The 24,308-nt window shown below is 41.6% G+C and overlaps 1 protein-coding gene across 1 annotated transcript in view; it reads right to left on the bottom strand.

Moving 5' to 3' along the window:
- Positions 1-1,457: 1,457 nt before the first annotated feature.
- Positions 1,458-24,308, bottom strand: part of LOC126385915 (solute carrier family 12 member 5-like) — a 187,451-nt gene continuing 164,600 nt past the window's right edge. Inside the window, exons 4-5 of the mRNA XM_050037958.1 lie at positions 14,239-14,385; positions 1,458-1,520 (exon numbers count right to left, since the gene is read on the bottom strand). Coding sequence (XP_049893915.1) covers positions 1,458-1,520; positions 14,239-14,385 — 210 coding nt within the window. The remainder of the gene's footprint in view (positions 1,521-14,238; positions 14,386-24,308) is intronic.

The raw sequence follows: 24,308 nt of genomic DNA, 5'->3' as shown, positions 1-24,308 counted from the left end.
GCTTCGCCATTCTTTATAAAAGCTATGACTGCTGAATGGGGAGACAGAGTTGTTTGGCCTTTAAGCCAGCAGTGGAGGTCATAACAGGGCCAAAATGACCACTGAGTAAAAGGGACACCTGGCAGGATGGAATGGGTGTGACATTTTGACAACCTGTTATCTTTGCAAACCATTCCCATGAGATTTAAAAAGCAGCTGGGTGCAGTTAGCTCAAAGAGAAAGAACAGCGGCCCAAAATAACTTCGGGAAAACAATGAGGTCTAGAGCTCCTTATTCTCTGAGCAGAGGACGAAATCAGCTGCCGTATAACAGGGACAGTAAATGATTGTTTTTGCTATTGTTATTGTTTAGAGAATGCTGCCAAGGTGTATGTTATACGACACACTTGAGACCGATGCTGTGGTGTTACATAGCACGCCATCAAACCTCTTTCGCGTCCGTGATGTCGGCATGCTATCTAAGATCACACACACTGGAGCAGCATGTTGTTTGGTTCTGTGCAAAAATGCAAAGGCGACATAAAGGAGGGACTTCATAGTGGTCCTGTAGCATGATCTTTGTGTAAAAAGCGCTGGAGAGAAACACATAAACTAGTTGAGTTCAAGTTTAATATTAGAGTGCCACAAAAAAAACTCACCAGTAAGGTTGTTTTTTTTTTGCATTTTTTAATTCATCTTTTTTTTATGAACTGATGAAAATGCCCATCATGTTACCGGAGCTCAAAATAATGTCTCACAGTTGTTGAGTCTGTACAACTATTAGCCAAAAAAAAACAGTAAGCTTTATTTTCTTGATAACTAATTAAGTTATTCATTGATTGTAACACCTGGAATTGATTATTTTTTGTTATAGACTGACTAATTATCAAATAATATTCACTATATTTTGTCACATTGCTTTCCAATAGTTGTAATTTGGCTTGTGCTGTTCCTGTGAACAATCTTTCTTTGTCTTTGTGTTTTACCACAGCATTTGTATTGTGCAAATAAATTAACTGAACATAAATAAATAGAACTTAATCAGCACTCTGCAGCAGCATTAAGGCTGGTACCAGTTATAACAGAGACAGTTATAATTGGCGTACACTTCCACACTTCTCCACAAGCCTGTAATTTGCTCTGACCCCTGCTGTATGCACTCCAACTGTTAAGACGCAGGCCATCATTACTATGTAAACTCTACATTATAAAATATACTGCGTACATCAATGTGGCTGCGAACAGATACAAACACATACATTCAGTGTTACATTTCAGGCACTTGGCGGACGTTTTATTTTGTGTAAATAACGTCGTGCGACGAGAAGTGAAAGTGCACAAGATCCCAGACTAAAGCTTTTAATGTTTCTGGGGATATCAAGCTGCGCTGGGTGTAATGTGCCAAAAGCAATCAGTGAAAAGAGAATTTTAGAAGCGGACAGACTCAAACAGTGATGACTGTGTGGTGCCAGCGTCTGCTCACCCACCTGGCACTACTCCATTGGTAGCGATGGCACTCATCGAGATGGCAGTCAGCATGGTCTGCAAAGAGAGGGAGGGGAAACGACAGAGGAGCAGAGAGAAGAGAATGAAATCATTTTCACCAAATTCTGCATAAACTGTGAATATGGTGCAGAGTTGACTTACTCATCCTTTGAAGCTGCAGTAGCTTACTTTTACACATTTTTTTTTCTTTTTGCCAATGACTAAAATGTCATTATATCTACATGGAACTACATAAAAATAGCCTGTGAAAAATATCATGTTCCTCCCCCCTCCACATAGAGCTTCTAAAAGCATTTGCTAGAATCTAGAACCGAGTAGCTGTCAATCATGTCAATCACTGAACTACATGAACTACGATCGAACTAGCGCTGATCAAATATACATCAAGATTCTGTTACTGCATTGCCTATTTCTTGCCTATGTTTTCGTAAAACATATTTTAGTGTACTGTCTAGCTGTGAAATGAGAAAGTTTGTGACCTGGCCGCCATGTTGGAAACACCGCCTATAAGTCAGAGCAAACTTTCTCTTTTTTACAGCTAAACAGTACACTAAAATATGTCTCTGAAAACATTTTTATAAGTTACCAAATGTAACTTTAATCCTTTAAAAAGTTTTTGTTTCCTTTAATAACCTGTTAACTAAACCCGAATGTACAATATGAAAGAACTGGTTTCCATCTGTAGATGGAGCAATGTTTATAATCCATAAATCTTACCAATAAAAGATAAACAAGGAGTCACTTAGAGTCTACAGCTCTGCTAGCAACTCTGTGAGGCTGTACTTTGCATAGATTTAATAACAACTGGATCCCAAGATGGCACCTATTTATTCCAATAGAGATGCTCGCCTGGCGAATAAACCAAAAACTTTTTCTAGCCTCCGGATTTACTTCCGCAGTATGTGGCCCAAAGAATCTGCACAGTAGTGTTTCTCCTGCTGGCTACGCCTGTGAGTTCCCACAGATTTTTAAATCGCTTTGCTTGGCTTGAGTAAAGTTTTACAACAACAAAACGTCCAGGGATCAAACATTTAAATAGAAAGAGTCATAATTGACCTTGTTTGCAGTTGGAGGTGTCATGTCAACAGTTTTACAGACGTCTCTTTTACAATGGTGGTCTATGGGGAAAATGCTTTTTGGGCCACAGGGGTTTTTTTCTTGCTGCAATACCCCGAGTGGCCGCGGGAAAAAATTAGCTGCAAAGCTAAGCTGCTTTCTTGGGGGCCTGGCTCTTTGGCATATTGGTGCCCTGAGCTTAATGCTAAGTGCATTTAGCTAGCATGCTTACAATAACAATGCCAACATGCTAGCTAGTATAGTGTTTATCTAAGTTAGCTTATAGACTGGAAACAACTAGCCTGACTCTGTGCCACCTTAGCTTAGCTTGCTAGCATGCTAACGTTTGCCAATTAGCACTAAAAACAAAAACATAAATATCGTACAAATCTTTGACGTGATGATGGAGCTACATAATTAAAGTTAGAACAATTCAACCTGATAAAAACATGAACATTTGTACTAAATTCCATGGCAATCCATCCAATAGTTGTTGAGATATTTCAATTGGCGGTAAACCAGCTGGCCGCTGAAAATCCATACACTGCTTTAATTTGATGTCATTCGTCATTTAGTAAGTCATTTCTACTTTTTTTGTCGGATAGCCACTTTTAAAAGTTAACTCTCCACGTTTGAATATCCTCCCAGTGATCATAACAGTGTCAGGCCTGTGGTGTATAACATCAACACACCCTGCGATCTAGTTTACGTGAGGACAACATCAGTTTACAGTGATGCTAAATGCTAAAGTTGACTGGTTGTTGATTAGATAAATCATAAAGCCACCAGGCCTGTCCACAGCTGTCAGAGCACATTCAGACAGTCAATGACAACTCTAATGTAACTCCGGTACTGAGTGCAAGCAAAAAAACAAAACACTGGAAGAAATGTAAGTGCATGGTAGAATGGAGATCACAACACAAATAGCCTTCACTGCCCTGCAGAGAGAGGGAGATGCAGGCAGCGAGTGGAAGAACGGGCCAGGAAAAATACAAAATGACAAAGTGAGAAGTAGAGAGAGAGATAGTGTGTGTGACAGTACAAAGACAGCATTAAGATTTCATCATTCTTTCAAACGCTATTGTTGAATTTCTGAGTGTCTTTTTACATTGTCTGCACATGAAAGGGAGCGATGGAGACAGAGAGAGAGGCATGAGGAGGAGATGTGAGAGCAGGCTGGTAAAAATCAGTGCCATCTCCTGAAACAGCTCCTACTCACTCTGTTGCTCTTTTTCACTTTTCACTGCTCTAATTATTTTGTTTTTACATTTTTATTGTGCCATTATTCACTATTGCATTTATCCTTTAGATCATTGTTTCAATGCTTTAAAATACAACTTTTTACAGTCCACAGTATTTTTTACACGACTATTATTGATTCAGCTTCGACCCAGTTCATGAAAGTGTTCACATGTTCACAAAAATATTGATGTATGCATTCAGTGTGACGTGGGTACAATTCTTTTTTTGCAGCAGCATCAACACAGTGGTGCAGACAAACTGGCTGATTAAAATTTCATGATATCTACTGAAAGTTTGGCCATGAAAAATTCAAGGTAAAAGATGTCACGTTATGACGACAGAAAAAAAGGACCAAACTACTTTTGATCTTACAGCGTATGAATCAGAGCCTGACGCATTCATCCAATCATTTTAGCTCATCACAGATATATTGTTATGGCATAAGTTACAAGCAACTGCAGCACATAAATGCCAAATATAAGTTTGAGGTAATACTACTTATAATCATCAATCAATAAAATCACGTTTACACCACAGACTATTCTATTTTAATGTTAATTATGGTTAAAGATCTGCTCCAAAACATGGAGTAAGAATTTATGTTTGATGTGTATTTTCCATAAAAATGCTGAATTGCCTTGTTAAAAAAACATAAAATCACATCTACTTCTTCTCCCTAGTTAATAATCCAGAGGCGCAGAATATGCAATTATTTTCAATTTTAAAGTTTAACTGCTTGACACAAGATGACTCCTACTTCACTGAATGTCCATTCTCATATTTTGTTATAGGTTTAAGTCACTTCTTCTGAAGATCAATCACTGTACATAAAAATGGACAACATGTCTCCACTTCCTCCCACTGTACATAAATGAAGCCAAAATATCCCTGATGTGACAGCGGCCATCTTGTGCTGGTGACGTCATTTGGAGCCAGAGTCTGCGCAGTAGCTATCTTTGCGGTATTGACTTTCTGCCTCTGATCAATGACAAGCGGCGCCATAGATCCAGAGTTCACTGATTGGCGCACATAGCTCTTATCGGAAAAAACAAACAAGCAAACATCAGCGTAATAAGAACTATCTAAAAGGACAGAAGCCATCTTTGGGACAAATTTATTTGACCTGTTCTTTGACCTTTGGTTTGGACCATGCCCCATCCCCTAACATGCAGGGGGCAGGGTCACCTATACTTCAGCCAGCCACTAGGGGGCGACTGAGATTTTTTGACTTCACCTTAGGGAAACTGTCATGCCATCCATCTTTACTATACAGTCTATGTGTGAGATGCATTTTGGCCCAATGATCGACTTCAGGAGTAATTGTGATGTAATAAATCATGCTTGTAAGTGCATGTCTTAAAGTATGTCAGCACATGAGCCTGAAAATAGTTTTTAGGGTCAAACTTAGCACACACTGTACAGTGCATCACTCTGCACAGTGAAGCTCAAACATGCAAGTGCAATTGCAATAAGCAAAAACGCAATTTTGGGTGTGAGTGGGACTTTAATTCCAGCACATTACATAAAGTTTCATAGACTACAATGTCATTCCTATGAGTCCCTTTTTTTTTTTTTTTAAGCTCAACGCTAACGCATTTTTGTTTTATTGTGAATGTTGCTTTAAGTTCTTCTTTGACAAATTTAGTTTTTACAATTCTTTTATATCCAAAAAGTTTGATTTTAAAACCAGATACTGGCCAATAATTGTTATCACATTATTTAAATTCTCAAATACCAATATTACTTTTAATCGTCATTAATCTGGTATTGCTTTGGCTTTATGATGAATCAATGTTTTAATAGTTTTTATGTTTGATTTCCTCAATGCTACACCCATAAATGTAATAATATCACAACAACTACTTTTATAAATCACAATGAATCATTTCTTGTCTTTATCTCACATACAGTACACAAAGTATCCTGACAAACATCCATGATACTGTATCCTGTGGTCGTTGTGGTGTTCTTGCTCTGCAGTCCTTAAAATGAAATCACAACATTTTCTACATTATTAAAGCTATTTTAATTTCTGTATCTTGGACCAGCAAGACTGAGGCTGGCAATGTAACAAAAGTCTGGTGAGTCCCAGCCAGTTATGTTGCACTATCATTGTGCCCGTCTCTGAGAAGACTGTAATGTGGTTAGTGTCACCTGAGGGCCCCATGGAGTGACGATCAGGAGTGAAGAATGAGTGGGACTGTTCTCCTCTCTAATCTGGTCATAATGAGGCCACAAGCTCTTCTCCCACCACAGCAGATAAGACAGTAATTGTTTAAGTGTTTTATCTGATGCGGGCAGCAGCCACGCAGAGGTAGTGTGACGCATACTGAGTCACCGAGGCACCACACAACTGTACAGGACAGCCACCAATGGAATTAAATGATTTAGACGTACTGGTACAGTCAAACAGGGGCTCATGTACACGACAGATAACACTTGACTGTGGACCGCAGTACAAAACAATTCTGCTACATGTCGGTGTCTTCTACACTGAGCTTCAGCTGGTAAAGATGCTAATTCTTTGCCTGGGACACACTTTAGCCGCAGCCTTTTAGCACAATATAATTTCCAGAGCCATAAAGTGCACATTTAAATCCTCCTTATAGACTTCTCATTTCAAAATGAATCAAGTGGACACAGAGTTTTAAAGCAGCATTAAAGGAGCTGACGATAATTAGATAGCTATAAAGCTACAGCTGATTAAGTTTGCTAGTGACACTTGTTATTATCTTTGGTAGTCGGCAAGAAATTAGAGGCCTGCTTTTGTTTACTTCTGTGTGAAATCAAGGACCCATTGTGTAAAAATTATAAAGAACTCTGAGTTGTAAATCTGCCACTGTTATTATTGTATATGTGTGTGAGAGGAAAACTTGACAGGCATAGCAACAGTTACTAAGGAGGGCTATCCCTTTCTTTAGATAGATATGGATGGATTTTATTATCCTTTTTCTTTCCAGTATCCACCAGCACATTTTTTGTCTGGACCGTGACAAGCTCCAGACAGGATACGGCAGCAAGCATGACCTTTCCAAACCCAGTCGAGCATTTTGTCTCTGGTAAGAATGGTTATTTCACCTCCATCGTCTGGTTAATTCCGCTCTGGTCTGTCATTGTCTTGACATGCAGCCAGGAGATACGATTTATTTTTATTTTTGTGAAATTCTATTTGGTCACTTAGCGTTTACTTTTAGCACTGTCCTACTTTCGTGCCGCACAGCACCTCTGGGCGCCACTGCAGACAGAGACATTAACAAATGTCATCAATCAGCCGCTGTCACTAATGCAGAGCATCACTCTGACTGTCCTGCAAAGTTTGCACTGATCTCACTGACCTCTGTTTGCTGCACTTGTAAATTAGGTTGATGTGTAGATTAAATATCTAAAAATTAAATGATACTTTACCAAAGAAAAATCCCTCCAATTAATGAAGAATGTTTGCTGTTTTTGGATTCCTCGCTCACAGTGGAGGCATGCAAGAAAGTTCTCTTTACAAATTAAAGGTAACACGGTGTGAGTAACTGATATACAAATGGTCATTTTGTGCCTTAAGTATTCCTTTAAGATCAACATTGTTTAGCAACTACTTTATCTGATGACCTCATGTCTGAATCTGCACCTGATTGGAGGACTGGCACTGGAGGTGGCAGTCTTCTGCTGTAGTGGGCAGCATGTGCAGCATCTTTTTTCCCACTGACCCAGAGCCTGTGGCCTGTTTAATTGTCCCACTTTCAGGCAGTGCAGGTAACCTAAAACTGCTATGGCTTGAGAGTGTCTCTGTTAGAGTAAACGCCGTACTCCAGTTTGCTAACATTATCCTTCTCTGTGAAGCCTGGAGTCAGCGCCTGCACCTCCAAACTCTCACACACGCTCTCTGGCCTCCAAGGGTGCCAGCAGAAAACGTCACATTATGCCACCTCGCCATCTGTCTTGTTCGTATGAGGTTCAACAGCAGACAGCTTACATATCAAACAAAAGGGACGGTTTCCTTCTAGGGCAGTGTGAATGCTAGTGAAACTTGAATAATTGCAAATCCGCCATGATTATGTCTGAGCCCGCGGAATGCATTTGGCAAAGAAGCTCATTTTCGTTTTTAAGAAAAAGTCTGCAGATGTACCCGTGACGCTGACTGCAAAGGACACTTTAGGTCTGTTTCCTCCCAAAGCTACAGTCAAACTCTGATTTGGCCTTTAATCGACCTCGGACTTGAGAGGAAATTGGTTTTGACAGGAACGGAGTTTCTGTGCTGCCCTGAGAGCGTGCTTCATTAGCACGCTTCATTACACAAATGCGGAATAGTTTTGTCAAGTACAACTTCATCAATTCACATACAATGGTACAGTAGAAGTCTATTTTCAGTGTGCTGTTTATCACTTGAAGTCCCCGTGGATGGTGCGCTGCAGAAGGCAAAAGTGTCAGGTGAAGGAGATGGAGGTAATTTTTACTTTCAGACTGACATCGGAGGGGATGGAGCCCGAGCACAAGAGGACGAGATGCAGCTGTGTGAGAGGGGAGGAGGAGGAGGAGAGGTGGCAAAGCAGGACAAAAACTGGATGGTAGGTGAAAAGAGAGGAGAGGAAGCAAAAGAGAGAGAGGGGAAATAATGAGACAGTAAAATGAAAAAAAAAAAGCGTTGGAGAAATTGAGATGAGATGAGAGCAAAAAAATGAAAGGGATGAAGGGAGAAAAGCGTCCTTAGCATTTAAATGAGTCACGACAGAGGGCAGGCCACCCTTCCCCTTGCAGCATTTGGATTCAAGACCTGGAAGTAATGAGGAAGGCCAAACAACAGATGACTTTCCATCTAGAATATTAAACCTCATTTTATCTTGGTGACAAGCCTGCATTCATTATCTGGGCTAAAAATACACACGAGCAGCAGTGCATGTTTGAATATATCTGCTCAGAGAGCGCCGTCTACCATCATATGCCGACTTTTAAAATGGTTGTGTGTGTAATCCCACAGTTAATGGTATGTAATGTGTCAGAGCTGTTCCACACGGAGGCACATTCCTCACTCAATAATGACTCCCTGAACGTGCGCAGGCTCGTTAATGCTCTGTCAAAACGTTGCGTGACGGAAAAATAACGGTGTTGGACAGTTGCAGATACGTCCCGCTGTGATTGAGCATCTAATGAAAAGTGCTCTGTCAGTGATATCCCATCATGCACTCATGTGAATAAAACATGGGGCCGCGCTGTATATTATCGAGCTTTACAGCATGCGCGTGATTCCTCCCCACTTCAGGTCCTGTGGATTTCACCGAAGGTGGGGATCTCTGCATACATGTACTTACACGCACACACATACACACACACTCCTGCGGTGTGTTGCTGGCATCCCCTGGAGGGCTCGGTGGTTATGTGTTATGTAAGGAGCTCAGGAGGAGAGAGGTGGGGGTTTCTCACACACCGTTCACGCTCAGGCTTATCGCCCCGGGGCTCTGCAATGAGCTCGGTGTGACTGATAAGAAACGAGTGTGTGTGTGCTTGAGTGTGTGTGTGTGTGTGTGTGTGTGAGAAAGATAGAAACGGTGAGAAAAAAGGAGAGGGGAGCAGAAGTAAAATTCTCCCCAGTATATGACATGTAAAGAAATGTTAGTGTGTGTGCAACCATGACACATTTAGCATAGTATCCGTGCGTGTGTGTGTGTGTGTGTGTGTGTGTTTTCATGACTTCCTGTCAAACTGAACCAGCTTTGATCTTGGAAGCTTTTTTTTTTTACACCACACAATTTTTGATGCTATTTTTAGGATAAAACTGAGCGCCATTTTTTCCCAGAGGCTTCCACACAATATCTTGCCCTGTTTTAGAAAACAAATTTACAATTATATAAACACTGTATGAGAAACAATTAAAGTGGGATAAATATCTCATGACACAAACTCATTCATCACCAATGAAACACAATTAAAATATGATGCACTATCCAATTTAAGTACATTCAAAATCAGTTACTGCTCTAGATTGGCTCGCTGCGTCGTTGGTTTAATTACCAGCCATTTTACAGTTTGCATATCTATATTTGAGAATATATATTCCCCAACAATTGCATGTTTATCAGCTTTCAGATGAGTACAACAATCAATATAAAAACACTGCTTTCCCCTCAGTACGCCGTTTCAAATCTCTCTCCACTGTCACAGAGAAACATGATTGGGAAGCATATTGCCTGTGTGTCTGTGCAGGCAACTTTGCTATGGTCGGGATTTGAGGGGGTTGTTCTATAAATACATTCTGTGCTGGAGGAGAATCTAGGCTGCACAAACACACAGACATGCCAACATACAGTGCTGCCACAACGCACACTGCAAACCGAATGACACACAACTCTGACAGCTGATAGACCACGCAGCATGAATTAAACCGCCTTGCACAATACCAAAATAAAGGTTTTGTTGCACTATGCATTGAGAAGCTAAATTCAAATTGAATTTCTGAAAATGTAAAATGCATCCCCCTCCTTTTCTCCTGAACAGATAGGATGTTCGGTGAGGAGGCGCTTTATATGTTCCCTGACAATCAAATGCTTGAAACAAGTCAAACACAATCAGGTTGTTAACAGCCACTCAGATCACTGACAGCGGCGCTGACGATCCTGCGGGACAGTGTGTTTTGTAATTTGAGTCTCAAGGCCACGACTGGGTGTCAGACCAACACCAAAGTCACTCTGACACACGACAGCTCTGTGCCGCTGACATTAATGGGAACCAGGGAACGTCGTACTGTGTCATCATCCATTTTGTTCTTTTCACAGATCGAATGTGCAGTGTCTTTAAATACAACTGGAGCGTTGATGGAGTGGCTGCTTCCCTCTTTATCCACCTTATATGGTACAGTGTAATAGCTACCACCATGCGACTGCAGTTACAGCAACATTATGCGCCACCAGTGGACAGTAATAATCAAACTGGCTTAAATAAGATACAAGTTAAAACTTACTCCCCTGAAATGCAGCCTCAACAGGGCTTCGTTGAGTTTGGAGCACGGTCAATATTACCACTTTTATTATTATTATTTCCATACTTGCCAACTCTCCCGATTCACGCGGGAGACTCCCGATTTTTAACCCTATCTCCCGCGATGCTCCAGGTCAGTAAATTCTCCCGCTAATCTCCCGATTTTACAGCGAAGGAAACAAGTAATATTGTGGGAGATATTTGTCGCAGTATCTGGCAACCCTGGCCTGCCTGCGCATATGAGGCAAGCCGGTGACGTGACTCAGTCACTCGCTGGAGGCAGTGATATGCCAAGTAGCGTTGATACTGCCGGAAAAGAAGAAGAAGAAGAAGAAGAAGAAGTAGTAGTAGTAGTAGCAAAGAGCATGGATACCAAGAGGCCTTCCACCGTTTCCCGAAGGATCCCGACAGGTAAGAACTCCTGAGGTGTACTTTTTAAATGTTTTAATATCAATTTAATATGCCAGTTTTGGAGGGAAGATAACACTTATAGAAGATTAACTTGATTACTCCTTCAAAATCACCCCATAAGCCAATCTACCAATATATATATATATATATATATATATATATACACACACACACACATACACACACACACACANCGCAGCGCACCAAAATTCTCGCGCGAGCCGGAGCACTTCCGTTCTCATCAGACGCGCATTTCTCCACGCTGGTCGACAAGCGGTTCTGCTCCCAGCTGTTGTCTCCGTCACCCGGCTTGACACATTCGCTAGTGGCTCGCGCAGAAAATGGACCAGAAGCCGAAACGACGGAGCCACGGAGCTGCGCGGCGCTGCGCAGCTGGTGTGGATGACACAATCGGTTAACACAGTGCGCCGAAAGGAAACTGGCTTCGCTTCGAGGCTATTCGCAGCGCTTCCGCGGGCGGTGTGGCCTTCCTCTGAGGGTGGCACAGTCAGTGGCACACACTTTTTAATTTGATGTGCAATAAATACTACATACTAAATGCATTGCAGTGTATGCGCCTTAATATTTATCCTTCTGGTACTCATTTCAACAATTAAAACTGCTAATTTTTTCATTGTTCTCAATGGTAAACAGAATCATTTATTGAATATCAAAGAAACAACATTTTCAGAACAAGTTTCCTTCATCAGGTTTAAAATACAAGGCAAGAAATGACGACAATTATACGCACACTCTGCGAAGGAACCTTGTTCCTTGGGCCGATACACTGATGAAAAAAATCTCCCTATTTTTCACAACCCAGTGTTGGCAAGTATGTTATTTCCCAAAGGCACTTCTGAAACTCTTAACCATGAGTGTGCTATTGTATGTGCCAAGAGGCTGAAGTGCTGCTCACATGTTGCTCCACATGTCAGGCAGTGATGGGGGACATTATGTATACATCTGTGGTGACTCACTGAGGATGGATGATGCTAAAAAGCCTTTATATCGCATTTATTTTTTTCCATTATTTCTAGGTACGTATTCACGTTTCAGATCTGATTTCTTGTAATATGTGTCTGTGAGTTTGTTTTTTTCTCTTTAAAGGACTCATCTGGTGTGATATTCTTTATTTCTATTCATATCAAATCACATCAAAAAGACCAAAATGAATTGATCCTACTAACAAGTATTGTCAGTGCTGCCTCCAAGGACTATTAAAAACACATTACTGAGTCACACTGCTACACTGATTGGCATGTTCTTTCATTACCATAAAAATGGGCACTGAAGTTTATTTTCGAGTCCATCCCACATACACCATCCTGCTGTTGTAAATACTCACTAGCAGCTGAATATAGTCCCTCGAACAAATGCACCATTTACTCCTGTTGAGTTGCTGAAAACTACAGTGCCCTGCTGTTTTAGGAAATAACTCTGCCTTTTCTTTAAAAAATGATTTTAAGTACATAATTGAGACCAATTTTTCAAGATGTGGGTCTTCAGTGGGAATGGGAATGCAAGGGCCAATAGAAATTCTGACCAATCTAGACTTTACAGGGGGGCCAAAGTTGACTGTACCTACTGAGGAGACTAATGTTATTTAGAGTCTGCGTTTAGGGACTGTGAAAGAAAATTTATGATGCCTTGTGGTGGTCTACAGGGCAGTTAAATCTCAGCTTCAGACAGGAAGATGCTGGAGGAACTAATTACGAAGACCCGCTTTGTGCTGTGGTGTTTTTGGACTCCACAGAGGAGAGAAGAGAATTATGGCCAAGATACTGACCATCATGTATTTCACAATATGGCAAATTTTCTTGTTAAACAATTAAGGAACTATTTCTGAATAAATTAAGCAGATGGTAATGTATGCTTTTGGCTAATCCAGTGACGTAAAGGTCCTGTATGTGACACTCAGAGCATTAATATAGTTGCAAACCCCCATCTGCTATGTAAAGATACAGTGAAATAATGGCGTCCTGAGTAGAGAACAAAATCACGCCGTCTTTGTGTGTGTTGTCATCTGAGCTTCTCTGTTCTTTGTTGTGGTTTGGCCATGTCTACGTGTGAGTGCATGTGTGTGTTCCGTTGGCTAGCTCACTGCAGCTGCTTTGCACTGTGCTGATATGGTGGTTACCGCTGATATCTGGACGGTACTGCTGCAGAATTTTCCAATTTCCCCCTGGTTAACACTGTTAGCTCTGTCAGCACTGTCACCGTTGTTTACAAATGTTTATGAAGTCACCTTCGTCAGCTGCTAGCCGTTAGTTCAGCCGTCTCAATGCTGAGGAGGGATGACAGGAAACTGTCTTGTGTGTCCCCTTTTATCATTCTGCGTTTCTTCTCTAAATTTGGAGGTTTTCGCCGGTCTGAACTGGTTCAGGCAGAGTTCTCAGTTACTTCTGTTTTTTCCTCAGCACTTTGTGGCTCACGAGGTGGATAATTGATCTGTCGATTCATTCAGAGCTGATCAGATCAGAATAATGGATGAGAGGAGCAGCTGTTTGTGAGTGAAAGGAAACTTTCAGACCCAGCAGAATTAATGGTTTATCTTCAATGCACCTGATGTTCTGCTGCTTTGTCTCTGCCTCGAGTGTGCTCTGCTTGTGGTGCTAAGAATAACCAAAAAATGTTTCAATCATGACAACTCATACCTGACAAATCAAGGTACTTTATCACATTCATGCAAAATGCTCCATTGCCCACAGTTGCCTAAAGCTGCTACAGACACTGTGTTAAAGTGATAGCAGTGGTGTAAATGGTAAACTAAATTTCTCATGATGGAAAAATCCACATTGTCTGATGGTATTTATTGCAGAGTTTTAGATTCTGTTCATCTCTGCTGTTCTCCATCAACGTAATAACAGTGAACATCTGGTATCTTTTGCTGCTGCACAGCTCATTAACTGTGCACTGCCTGCTGCCATGTGCGCTATAATATGCTGCTCTCCGCTTTAAGGTCACTTTTTAATAGGAATTTTAAAACGTGTGAACTTCAGATTTTAGGATAAACCAAGTCAACGTGCTCCTCCGTCAGTGTGCAGCAACAGAAGGGCTAAAATATAACAGTAGGTAACACACTCACTGTGGCACAGCACATGAAGACGATGATGAAAGTCCCAATGACACCTCCGATTCCCACCAACCAGGTCATCCTGAGGAAGAGGATCACTCCGAAAATGTTCTGGATGCACGGCAGGTAGACGCCCATCAGAGTGCCGAGCTGGGGGACCTGCAGGAGGACGAGGGGAGAGGTTATTGTAACAGAAATACACAAGGTTACTTAATCAGCTTGGTCATGAGTATTGTGTTTTGTGTAACACGTTTTTGTTCATTTTATGAGTTTACTGATGAAGACTGAGCTCCAGTGAGACTTTATTTGTTCTGTATATCCTATTGTTGAACCTCAGACTACAGAGGGTGAATATTTAGCATAGTATCTCTTGCTTATTTGCTTTGAGCCTGACACACCAGATGTGCAGCGCTTGCTGAACGACTCCTGCTTCACTTTGGGCGTCTGTGTGAATCAATAAAAGTCAACGCACCAGCCGTGCATGCTGGGAATCACAGTGTGCAAGTTTGCTCTTTTTTTTCCTTCTCTGAGGGTCATGTGCAATGAAAACACACTACAGATGGTCATACCGCCATTAAGGCACAACAGACATTTACTCGTAGGACTTCACAGATTATTACTTTCAAAGGCCCAATTTGTAATTTTAATACGGCTCTTTGGGTGGAAATAGCTGCTGTTGCGACATTAAGGGCTTTGTTTATCTTTATTTATTGTAAACATGTGTTTCCCATTATGTCAGTGTTAATGGATTCTTTCGTTCTTTTCTTTACTCGTCCTTGTTGCAGCTTAAAATGCATTTAAGCTGTTGTATTTACTAGTTATTTAAGTATTTAAAAGTTAAAGGACTTGGCTCTTCCATCTGCGTCATTCACCAAAATGCACCTTTTAGTTGTCGTTTTTTAATTTAAGGATTTCCCACATTGCTTACTGTAAATCCTTTGTTGATTTCCGCAACAGTAATTACTTTGAGTCCAGGAAGCAAAGAATACTTTGAGATCAGGAGGCAGCCAGGGGACCATTCTGTTCAATGGATGGATGGATTATTATTTTATTTCTTTACAGGCTCCTTTTTTGGCAGTGGATTTGTTCTGGTTGGTTTTGCTGCAGTGTTGTCCCTGGTGTGGATCAGTGGACAAAGAGAGAGCGGCGCTGTGCGTCCTTACACAGCACCAGAATCAGTTTCAAGGCCGTTTCATTGAAGGCAATTACTGACACACAGAGACTGAAGATGTATTTTGTTGCACGTCAGGTTGATTAATAGGAGATTTCTTTTCCTGAAGGTTTTTAAGTGTGTGTGTGTTTGTGCGCAGCTATATTTGTTTGTATATGAACGTGTCCTGTGTGTGTTTGTGTGTGTGTGTGCACCAACGTGATGGCATGCATTAAATCTGAAGGACACATCAGCTGACCCTGTACATAATAGAGAAATATTCATTTCCTGCTCAAGGACAGCTTGGCCAATGAAGGGTAATTATGCCGATATCCAGCCATGACCCATTTTACCAAGTGAGAACGCAGACCTTAACTGTCACATCATTACATGGCAGATAACACATGGACAAACCCTCCCTGCTGCGTTGTTGCTATGCTTAAATGCAGACAAACAGGATGAATGGAGGGCTGATTAGCTGTGGTTGGTGTCAGTAAAGATGTTATTACACACGAGGATTTGTCACAAGAAGGTGCATATTCCTCAGATTGGAATGAAAATGAAGCTGGGATAATAATTCATCTCAAAAATAGGGATTACAACCTGTATCAGACTACACACTTGCGACCACAAGAAAATGTTGCCACTGTATGTTCCTGCAAGCCATGGATACGTGTAAGTATCTTCGCATCATATCAGCATTTCTGATTACATGTTTATGAACTGCAGACCATGGCAGACCAACAAAGTCTGGTGTCCTTTAGTGAGACATCTGCAGCATTGCCAGCTTTGATTGAGCCACCAAAACCATTTTAAAGCCAAAGCCCGATGTTTTCCTAACCAAAACCAAGTCGTTATTGTGCTTAAACATCACCACACGTCAAACAGAGTGTTGTTGAAACATACAGAAACATAAAGTTTCAACATATCCACTACATTATAATGTTAAATATCCATTGTTTGACGAAACGTTTAACAGCAACATTCAGTCTGGCTATTGGGTTCACACTAGGGCTACAACTTACGATTATTTTCATTGTTGACTAATCTGTTGATTATTTCTTCGATTATTCGACTAATCATTTTATCGAAAAATGTGTTAAAATGTTGAAAAACGTTTTGCCTGATTATTGTTAAACTACTAAATCATATAGGTTGAATTATTTCTTGAAACTAATACAATAAAATTCTGACTAATGACACAAATTTCAGCTAACTGGATTCAATATAGAACTGTGTGGCTCTATCTGTTCATCAACTAACCTTTCACCAACCAGCAACACATGATGTTATTAATACAAAACATCCAAAAGCAGCAACTCCAGATGTAGATGAAAAATAATAGCTGCTTTTCTTTTTAATCTGTTTTACATTTTAAACCTGCACAATGTAAGCGTTTTTCCAACTCAGCCAAATAAGTGAAGATATAAATGACCACTGTGATAAAAGAAAAAAGCTGTCTCAGTTTTATAGGAGACATTTTAGTTGACAGTGTTTTCTTAGAAATCTTTGATGTTAACTAATGTTATGGAGTGATGGCCGTGTCCGAAATCACTCCCTATTTACTACATAATGCACCATATTTAGTGTCCGCCATTTGGTTTGAGTGTTTGAATGGCATGTACACGACTCTGCTGACAATTTTATGTTTAATGAGGAAGGGAAATTTATTCAACATGTTTGTTAGACCTCAAATATACACACAACACTATGTAGTGAGAAACACTCAATGTAAACATAACTCCACAAACTCAATTAGCGCTGCACTGATAAATTGGCTGGGTTGATATACTGGCTCATATTAGCATATTGCAGATGTATTTTGTCAGTTGAAACTGCAGCACAGGATCACAAAAACATCTGGAGACAGTGTCAGTGAGTTATTTTAGTCCCGCTTGTGATTAAAATTCTTTAATAATCAAATTTAAGGAGTGTTTTGTTTTTATTGTGTTCATATGAGAAGACTATTGGTCATTAGTAATAGTTGTGCAAAATTAATCCCTCGCATTCATCACTTATGACCCACTACAAGTGTGCAGTCATGTATTTATCTGCAGAGACTCTGTCCTCTGCCTGTATTTTCTGATTCTCTTATTATTTTTCCATGTTCTGCATGTTTATGGGCGTGTACCGCCACAGCACTGAGGTGAGGTCAGGACGTTATAAAAAGGTAGTGAAAATCACAGAAGCGGCGCTGAAAAACGCAAATATAGCAAGGTGAAACGCCAAGTGGACAAAGCTCATTCCAAAACGAGGGTGAATCTTGAGATGGCTTTCACTTTCACTGGCGAGCATGTTTACAGTTACAGTAACACCTTTAAAGCCTCAAATCTCTGTCAGTTTCAACCTCAAACTCCAGTGCAGGTTGGGCTGTAATTTTTTATCTTTTGTCTTCAGCTCCAAAATGCATCATGAAATTAATGATGTCCCTCCTGAAAGCACCTTGAACACTGCTCGGTTGTCAGTGACTGCCACTAATACATTTCTTCAGAAGTGGTTATTAAATATGCTGTAACAGGAAGGACACTACACAAGATGGAGGATTTAAAAATAAAAGCCCTGCGCTGGGAAGAGATGGCAGATGCTGAATCCATAAAGCAGACTTTTAATCAAATCATCCTGACAAGTGGCTGACATCAAATGAATAATATTGTGTCTGATGCTACGGTATGTGATTTGTTTGGAGAGGCTTGCTTTCCAGCATTAATAATGCACTGTTTGCAGGGAGGAGAGCGAGAGAGAGATGCAGAGGGAGAGAGAGAGGGAGAGAGAGAGAGAGAGCAAGTCCAAACAGGTCCCACAAATATAATTATCTTCTAATTTCCTTCAGATAAACAACAGAGCAAGCGCTCACACTCGGAACTGTAATTAGCGAGTTTATCACACTGGAAACCCTGATCTGGTTGTGAGGAGGCGCAAATTTCTTATAAACGTGTCAAATCCTGTCACATCGTGTGTCGTATCATGTGTCAGATCACATCATACGTCATATCAGATCATGCCATATCATATATCATATCATGTGTGTTATGTGCACATATACGGCATCACATATTGTATCATATCAATATGTGACATTACATTAACACAATGTGACGTACGGCCAGTCAGTCAGTTCAAGTGAAGTATCAATACCACGGTGGAGAAATACTGTGTTACAAGTAAAGATTTTACTTGAGTAAAAAAGTTCAGAGTATCAACATTAAGATATACCTAGCATAAGTACCTAGTAAGTACCAAAAGTAGAAGTACTCATGATGCAGAATGTTCCATTGCAGAATAAAATGTATTATATTATTGGTTTTCAATCATTGTTAAATTATTATTCATATCACTCTAATGTCAGAGCTGGTAAAGGTTGGGCCAACTGTAATTATTTTTACACTTATACTGCCGCGTAGCTTAATCTATGACAATATATTGGATTTTATTGTTGAATATATTTTACATTTTCATTTCTGCTGCCTCACAGCAAGAGGGTTCCTGGTTCAAACCCAGGGTGGTGGGACACCCCCTGTGTGGAGCCTGCATGCTCTCCCTGTGTCGGCGTGGGGTCTTTTCTCTGGGTACTCCGGCTTCCTCCCACAGTCCAAAGACATGCAGGTTAATTGGTGACTCTAAATTGCCTGTAGGTGTGAATGTGAGTGTGAATGGTTGTCTGCCTCTATGTGTCAGCCCTGTGATAGTCTGGTGATCTGTCCAGGGTGTACCCTGCCTCTCACCCAATGTCAGCAGTGTAGGATACAGGATAAGCGGTTACAGAAAATGAACAAATTTTGTATTAATAATCTGAATCTTTAAAGTAATTAGAAACAAAATCCATCAGATAAATGTACTGGAGTAAAAAGTACAATGCCCCCCTCCAAAATGTGGTGGACTACTAATACTAATACTCAAGTAAAGTACTTGGGTAAATGTACTTAGTTACTTTCTACCACTGCATACAGTAGCATGACGTGCTGTATCAATATATCCTCATACAACTGTTTGTATGATCTCTTAAGAATCAGAGTCCCTACTGGTTAGGTTAGATTTAGGAAAAGAATCATTCACGGGTGTGACGACGTGACGTGCCGTTACATGGGCCGACTTAAAATAACTCACTGCTGACTTTTGGTTTCACATCGGACATGAGCTCCAGTCTCCTGATATGCATCAAACTTTAATCAGATCAAGCAAGCCAAGACAAATACTGTATTCACTGTAGTCTATTTAAAGACAGTGTTGCTGCTAATGGGTCCCACTTGAGTCTTCACATGATGATTTGTACACTATGAGTGCTTAAACTGATTTATACAATGCGCATAAGTTGTTGTGGTGCCATGTAAAGTGGCGACACATTACTTTGAAGACGGCTCCCAGACCAAATCTGCCCCAAAAGTCTGGGGCTGGACCTGGTTCTTATCACACTGATGTACGTTCAAGGGTTCGGTTGTGTGTGTCAGTTGGTGTGTTTGTGATCCCATGGCGCTGCTCGCGATTGGCGTAAATGGTGTATGGGGGGAACTCTTTACCACGGAGATCGCTACTGTGCAAAATCTGGCTCCAAATGATGTCACCAGCGCAAGATGGCAACAGCTGTATCTGGAGTATTTTGGCTTAATTTTTTGTACAGTGGGAGTAAATGGAGACACATTGTCCGCCTTCCATCTACATCTTTGCAGAGTTGTCTAAGTGTGTTTTCCTGCAAAAACAATTTTCTTTTGTGGAAAAATAAAAATCTGAACTGATCTGTGCTGCTAATATTCTGTCAGTTTTATATGTCTTAAAATTCTTTTCAGCTTCATCTTTCTTGCATTTGTCACACGTGTTGGTTTCTCCTCTGCAGAGCTGAAATGTAACCTACAGCCTTGCCCCTTCTACAACTTAATCCTCACAGCGGGGAATCTCTCAACCTTCAGCCTCATTGTGCTTTAATCAAAGATCCACATCGCGGCCTCCACAGGTTGCTGCGGGAAGCCGTGGAGAGCAAACCTCGTCCATCTCGGTCACCTCCCCCACTATATGATAATGATTCGCACAGTTTGTCTGTTGTCTAAGCTAATGCAAATCAGATTGTGACTCACTGTGACTGTGCCCTTCAGTGTGTGGCGGAGAGGATTTTTCATCATCTGCTTGTCAAGGGTCTTAATAAAGTTTTTTTTTTTCTATGAATACTGAAACCTTGAATAGGCATCTACCTTTAAAACGACATTTGTATCCTGTAAGCAATATTTCCATTATGCACCCATGCTGGGCTGCTGATCAGATACAGAACAGTCTAGTATCGATGTCAGGCTGTATTTCCTCCATCAATTAAGGTCAGTTTGAAAATCAGATGTGTAAAATTCATTAACTAAAATTAAAGCAGTCAGAGCAGCTCTGTTTTAACTGTGAGCCCACAAGGATTACTTAAAAGAATAAAAAACTATTAAGGAAAAAGTCCATGGATAATTTTCAAACTGTTACATCTTTTCACCAGAGTTGCTCGGATACTGATACCAGTATTGGAAACGCCTCCCATACTGCCTAAAATGCTGGATCGGGTATCGGAGAGTATGCGAGTCTATGCATCAATCCTATACCACATAATCTATTAATAAACTAAGTATTTCAGGGTCTTGTTCATGAGTGAGGGTAGAATGGAGCATGAGATGGATCAGCGATTTGGTGTGGCTTCTGCAGTGATGCAGGTGCTGCGCCAGTCCGTCGTGGTGAAGAGGGAGCTGAGCTGGAAGGCGAAGCTTTCGATTTACTGGTCCATCTACGACCCAACCCTCACCTATGGTCATGAGCTCTGGGTAGTGACCGAAAGAATGAGATTGTGGATACAAGTGGCCGCAATGAGTTTCCTCCGTGGGGTGGCTGGGCTCAGTTGTAGAGATAGGGTAAGGAGCTCGGACATCCGGAGGGAGCTCGGAGTAGAGCCGCTGCTCCTTCTCGCTGAAAGGGGTTAGGTGAGTTGATATGGGCATCTGGTCAGGATGCCTCCTGGGCAACTCCTGCTGGAGATGTTTCGGGCATGTCACACTGATGGGAGGCCCCGGGGCAGACCCAGAACACGCTAGAGGGATTACATATCTCATCTGGCCTGGGAACACCTTGGGTTCCCCAAGGAGGAGCTAGAAAGCATTGCTAAGGAGAGGGACGCCTGGGGTGCTTTGCTTGGCCTGCTGCCCCCGCCACCCGGCCCCGGATAAGCGGATGAAAGTAGCTGGATGGATGGACTTTAAGGTAGTTTCACACCTGAATAAAATGGCAGTTTTCCTGGAAAATCTGCTCTTCTTTGTCGTTCTAAAACAGGAGCCTACACAGCAAGTTGCGTTGTGCAGACACTGGTGAATATTGTTTGTAGACACCATTAGCAAAATACCAGCAATTTAGCAATATTTTACACTTTTAACGTGGTTATCATGATAGCATTATTGGTAGTGTAATGAATGTCTTGTGGGTGCGGTTTAAGCAGGTGGCAGGAGGCAGGATCAGCACTGACGTTTCACTTGGGAGTTGGTGGTAATGACTCATTAGCCGCTATTTGGCGCACCTGAGGGGAGAACTGAAAAGGGCCTTTGAGCTAAGCGGGCACGCCACAAGGGAGAAGCCGGAGGCAAGACACTCTGAAGACAAAAGAGACAGAGAAAGTGTTTGACACGCCACCACGAATTATCCATGTAAATACACATTCACTCTGAGCAACCACATAGAACAGCAAGCTGGCCAACTGGTCCGATGGAACAGCATCCGAGGGGTGTCAGTGGAGTCCTCCAATTCAAGAGAGCTGGTCACGGGGAGCAAGAGTGGTGGCCTGGTGGTGAGTCAACCACACATCCCCCCAGACAGGAGAGGTCGCACTCACCCAGGGAAGTCCAGGCACATTTCGTGATGAATGCAACACTAGGGAGAGGCACTAAGTTACGGGCTCGCTAGCCTTACGTGATGAGGTTTCACGACAGCGGTGGTATTGGACTGGTACTGGGTATCGGTCAACATGCAAGTTAAGGTATCAGAATCTGTATCGGGAATTCGTCTGTACTTTTCACCTCCAAATTCTTCTTTTTCTTCTTGACTCTCCCACCCAGCAGCAAAGCTGTAATTAAAAAGCCTGAGTTTCCATTGACAGGTTCTTCAGGGACTTGGTGTGTAATGTGCATTAGCAGTCAGGTGTTGCAGGCAGAAAGGTAACCCTGCCATCAGCACTTTGTTGTTAGACCCAAAACTGCTGCTGCTGCAGAAAGTGGTCTGAGGTCAGTTTGTAATAACAGGTACGTTATTAGAGAAAAACCTGTGAGCATCTACATACAGCAGCAGACACAACACCCTGCAGAGGATGAAGGCTCCGTGAGTCCTTTCAAGGTGGGTGATTCTAATTTGAAAGGATTCTCAAAACGACAATGACTTTGTTTTGTGGCGTTTGAAGTCAAAAAGGTGAACACATATTTCACAGCCTCTTTTATTAGGAAAAAAATCCCTTTGCAGTGTTCACTTCAGACGGATCAAAACAGAAAAAGAGTTGTCTGAGAGATAGTTGCAGCCACGATACCAACTTCCTAGACCGTTGATTTTTATCAAAAATAGATAAGAAAAAAGGATGGCTTTGTAAATTCACACAGCACATTGAGGTTAGACTGCGGGATCCAAAACGAGATAACATCTTGGCAGAATAGTTTGTCAGAAAAGCTTTAACAGTACTGTAAAAAAACGAAGTGAGATATTCTTGTCCCTCTAATGGTTTTCATACATATCTGCAGACTTGGATGAAAGCAGGTTGAAAAGCATGGAGCAACTGAAAATAATGATTACAGATTATACTAATCTGCCCTAAAAGGTGTGTAAATACTATTCAGTGTTACAACAAAAAGGTGTTTATGCCCCACAACACTCCACAGGAGAGTAACATAACCAAAGTAGGCAACAACCCTCTCCAGACTGCTAAATGTCATTTTCCCCGCCTGCTCCCCCGCACAATGGAGAACCACAATCAAGCAGACCTTGTGTATTGGCCCACTGCATGAGTGTCTGCGGCAGCTGAGTGATAAATTATAATCCTCGTTCAACAATAGGCGGGCTTTGAAAAACAGTGTGTGTCTGCTAGAAATCCTGGGTGTTACATAAGATGTACAGACGCAGATAATAGATAGTGAGAGGGCTTACACTGAGTCTGAGAACCTGAGCATGATAAAAACACCTCTCTGTTGGTTTGGTAAACAGCCACCAAAACACAAAAAAGATCTGGTGAACTAATGGATGATTGTAATGACTTTATATGGAGAAATAGCCTGAAACAGATGAAATACTTGCGTATGCATTGAATCAATGACCCTGTTGAGGAGAAAACGCTGGACGTTTATTGAAAGTGCCGCTTTTCTATTTTCACTCAATTGCCGTTTCATTTGTTCATTTGTGGAGGGGGATTGCAGTCCCAACCGGCATCTGCACTGACAGACACACAAACACACACACGCAAAAGCAGAATGAGTGTCTGTTTAATGGGCTGGGAGCCAGCAGAGTGATGATTTCCCCGGAGAGCGGGACACCGCGAGCGAAGGCGGCAGTGACTGCTGCAGAGCCACAGGTAGGCCAGCGTGGCACCACCGAACTAGGAAGGAACAGCTGCCCACCGACCCCCTGGGAAGTGAAGTGAACCCACTGAATGGATGGCTCAGGTGTGTTAGACGCACAACAGGACCTTTCAATACATCTGCCGTGGCACCTACTTCAGATTCGCTGCCTCCTGCTGCCCTACCACTTACCACTAGCCTCTCACCAGGCTGGACCTCTCTCGCTCTGCCTCTCTGCAGCCTCTACATCCATCAGGAGCACTTTATTCACACTGAGCTCTCAAACCCACTGAAGCAATAACCAAACATCATATTATTGCATTAAAAAATCTTCCTCAGTCTGACACTTCATCAGTAAAACAACAGCACTGATTGTTTGCTCAAGATCCACGTTA

The sequence above is a fragment of the Epinephelus moara genome, chromosome 24 (genome assembly GCF_006386435.1).
Source record: "Epinephelus moara isolate mb chromosome 24, YSFRI_EMoa_1.0, whole genome shotgun sequence".
Lineage (NCBI taxonomy): Eukaryota > Metazoa > Chordata > Actinopteri > Perciformes > Serranidae > Epinephelus > Epinephelus moara.
This window is presented reverse-complemented; position numbering and strand designations above follow the sequence as displayed.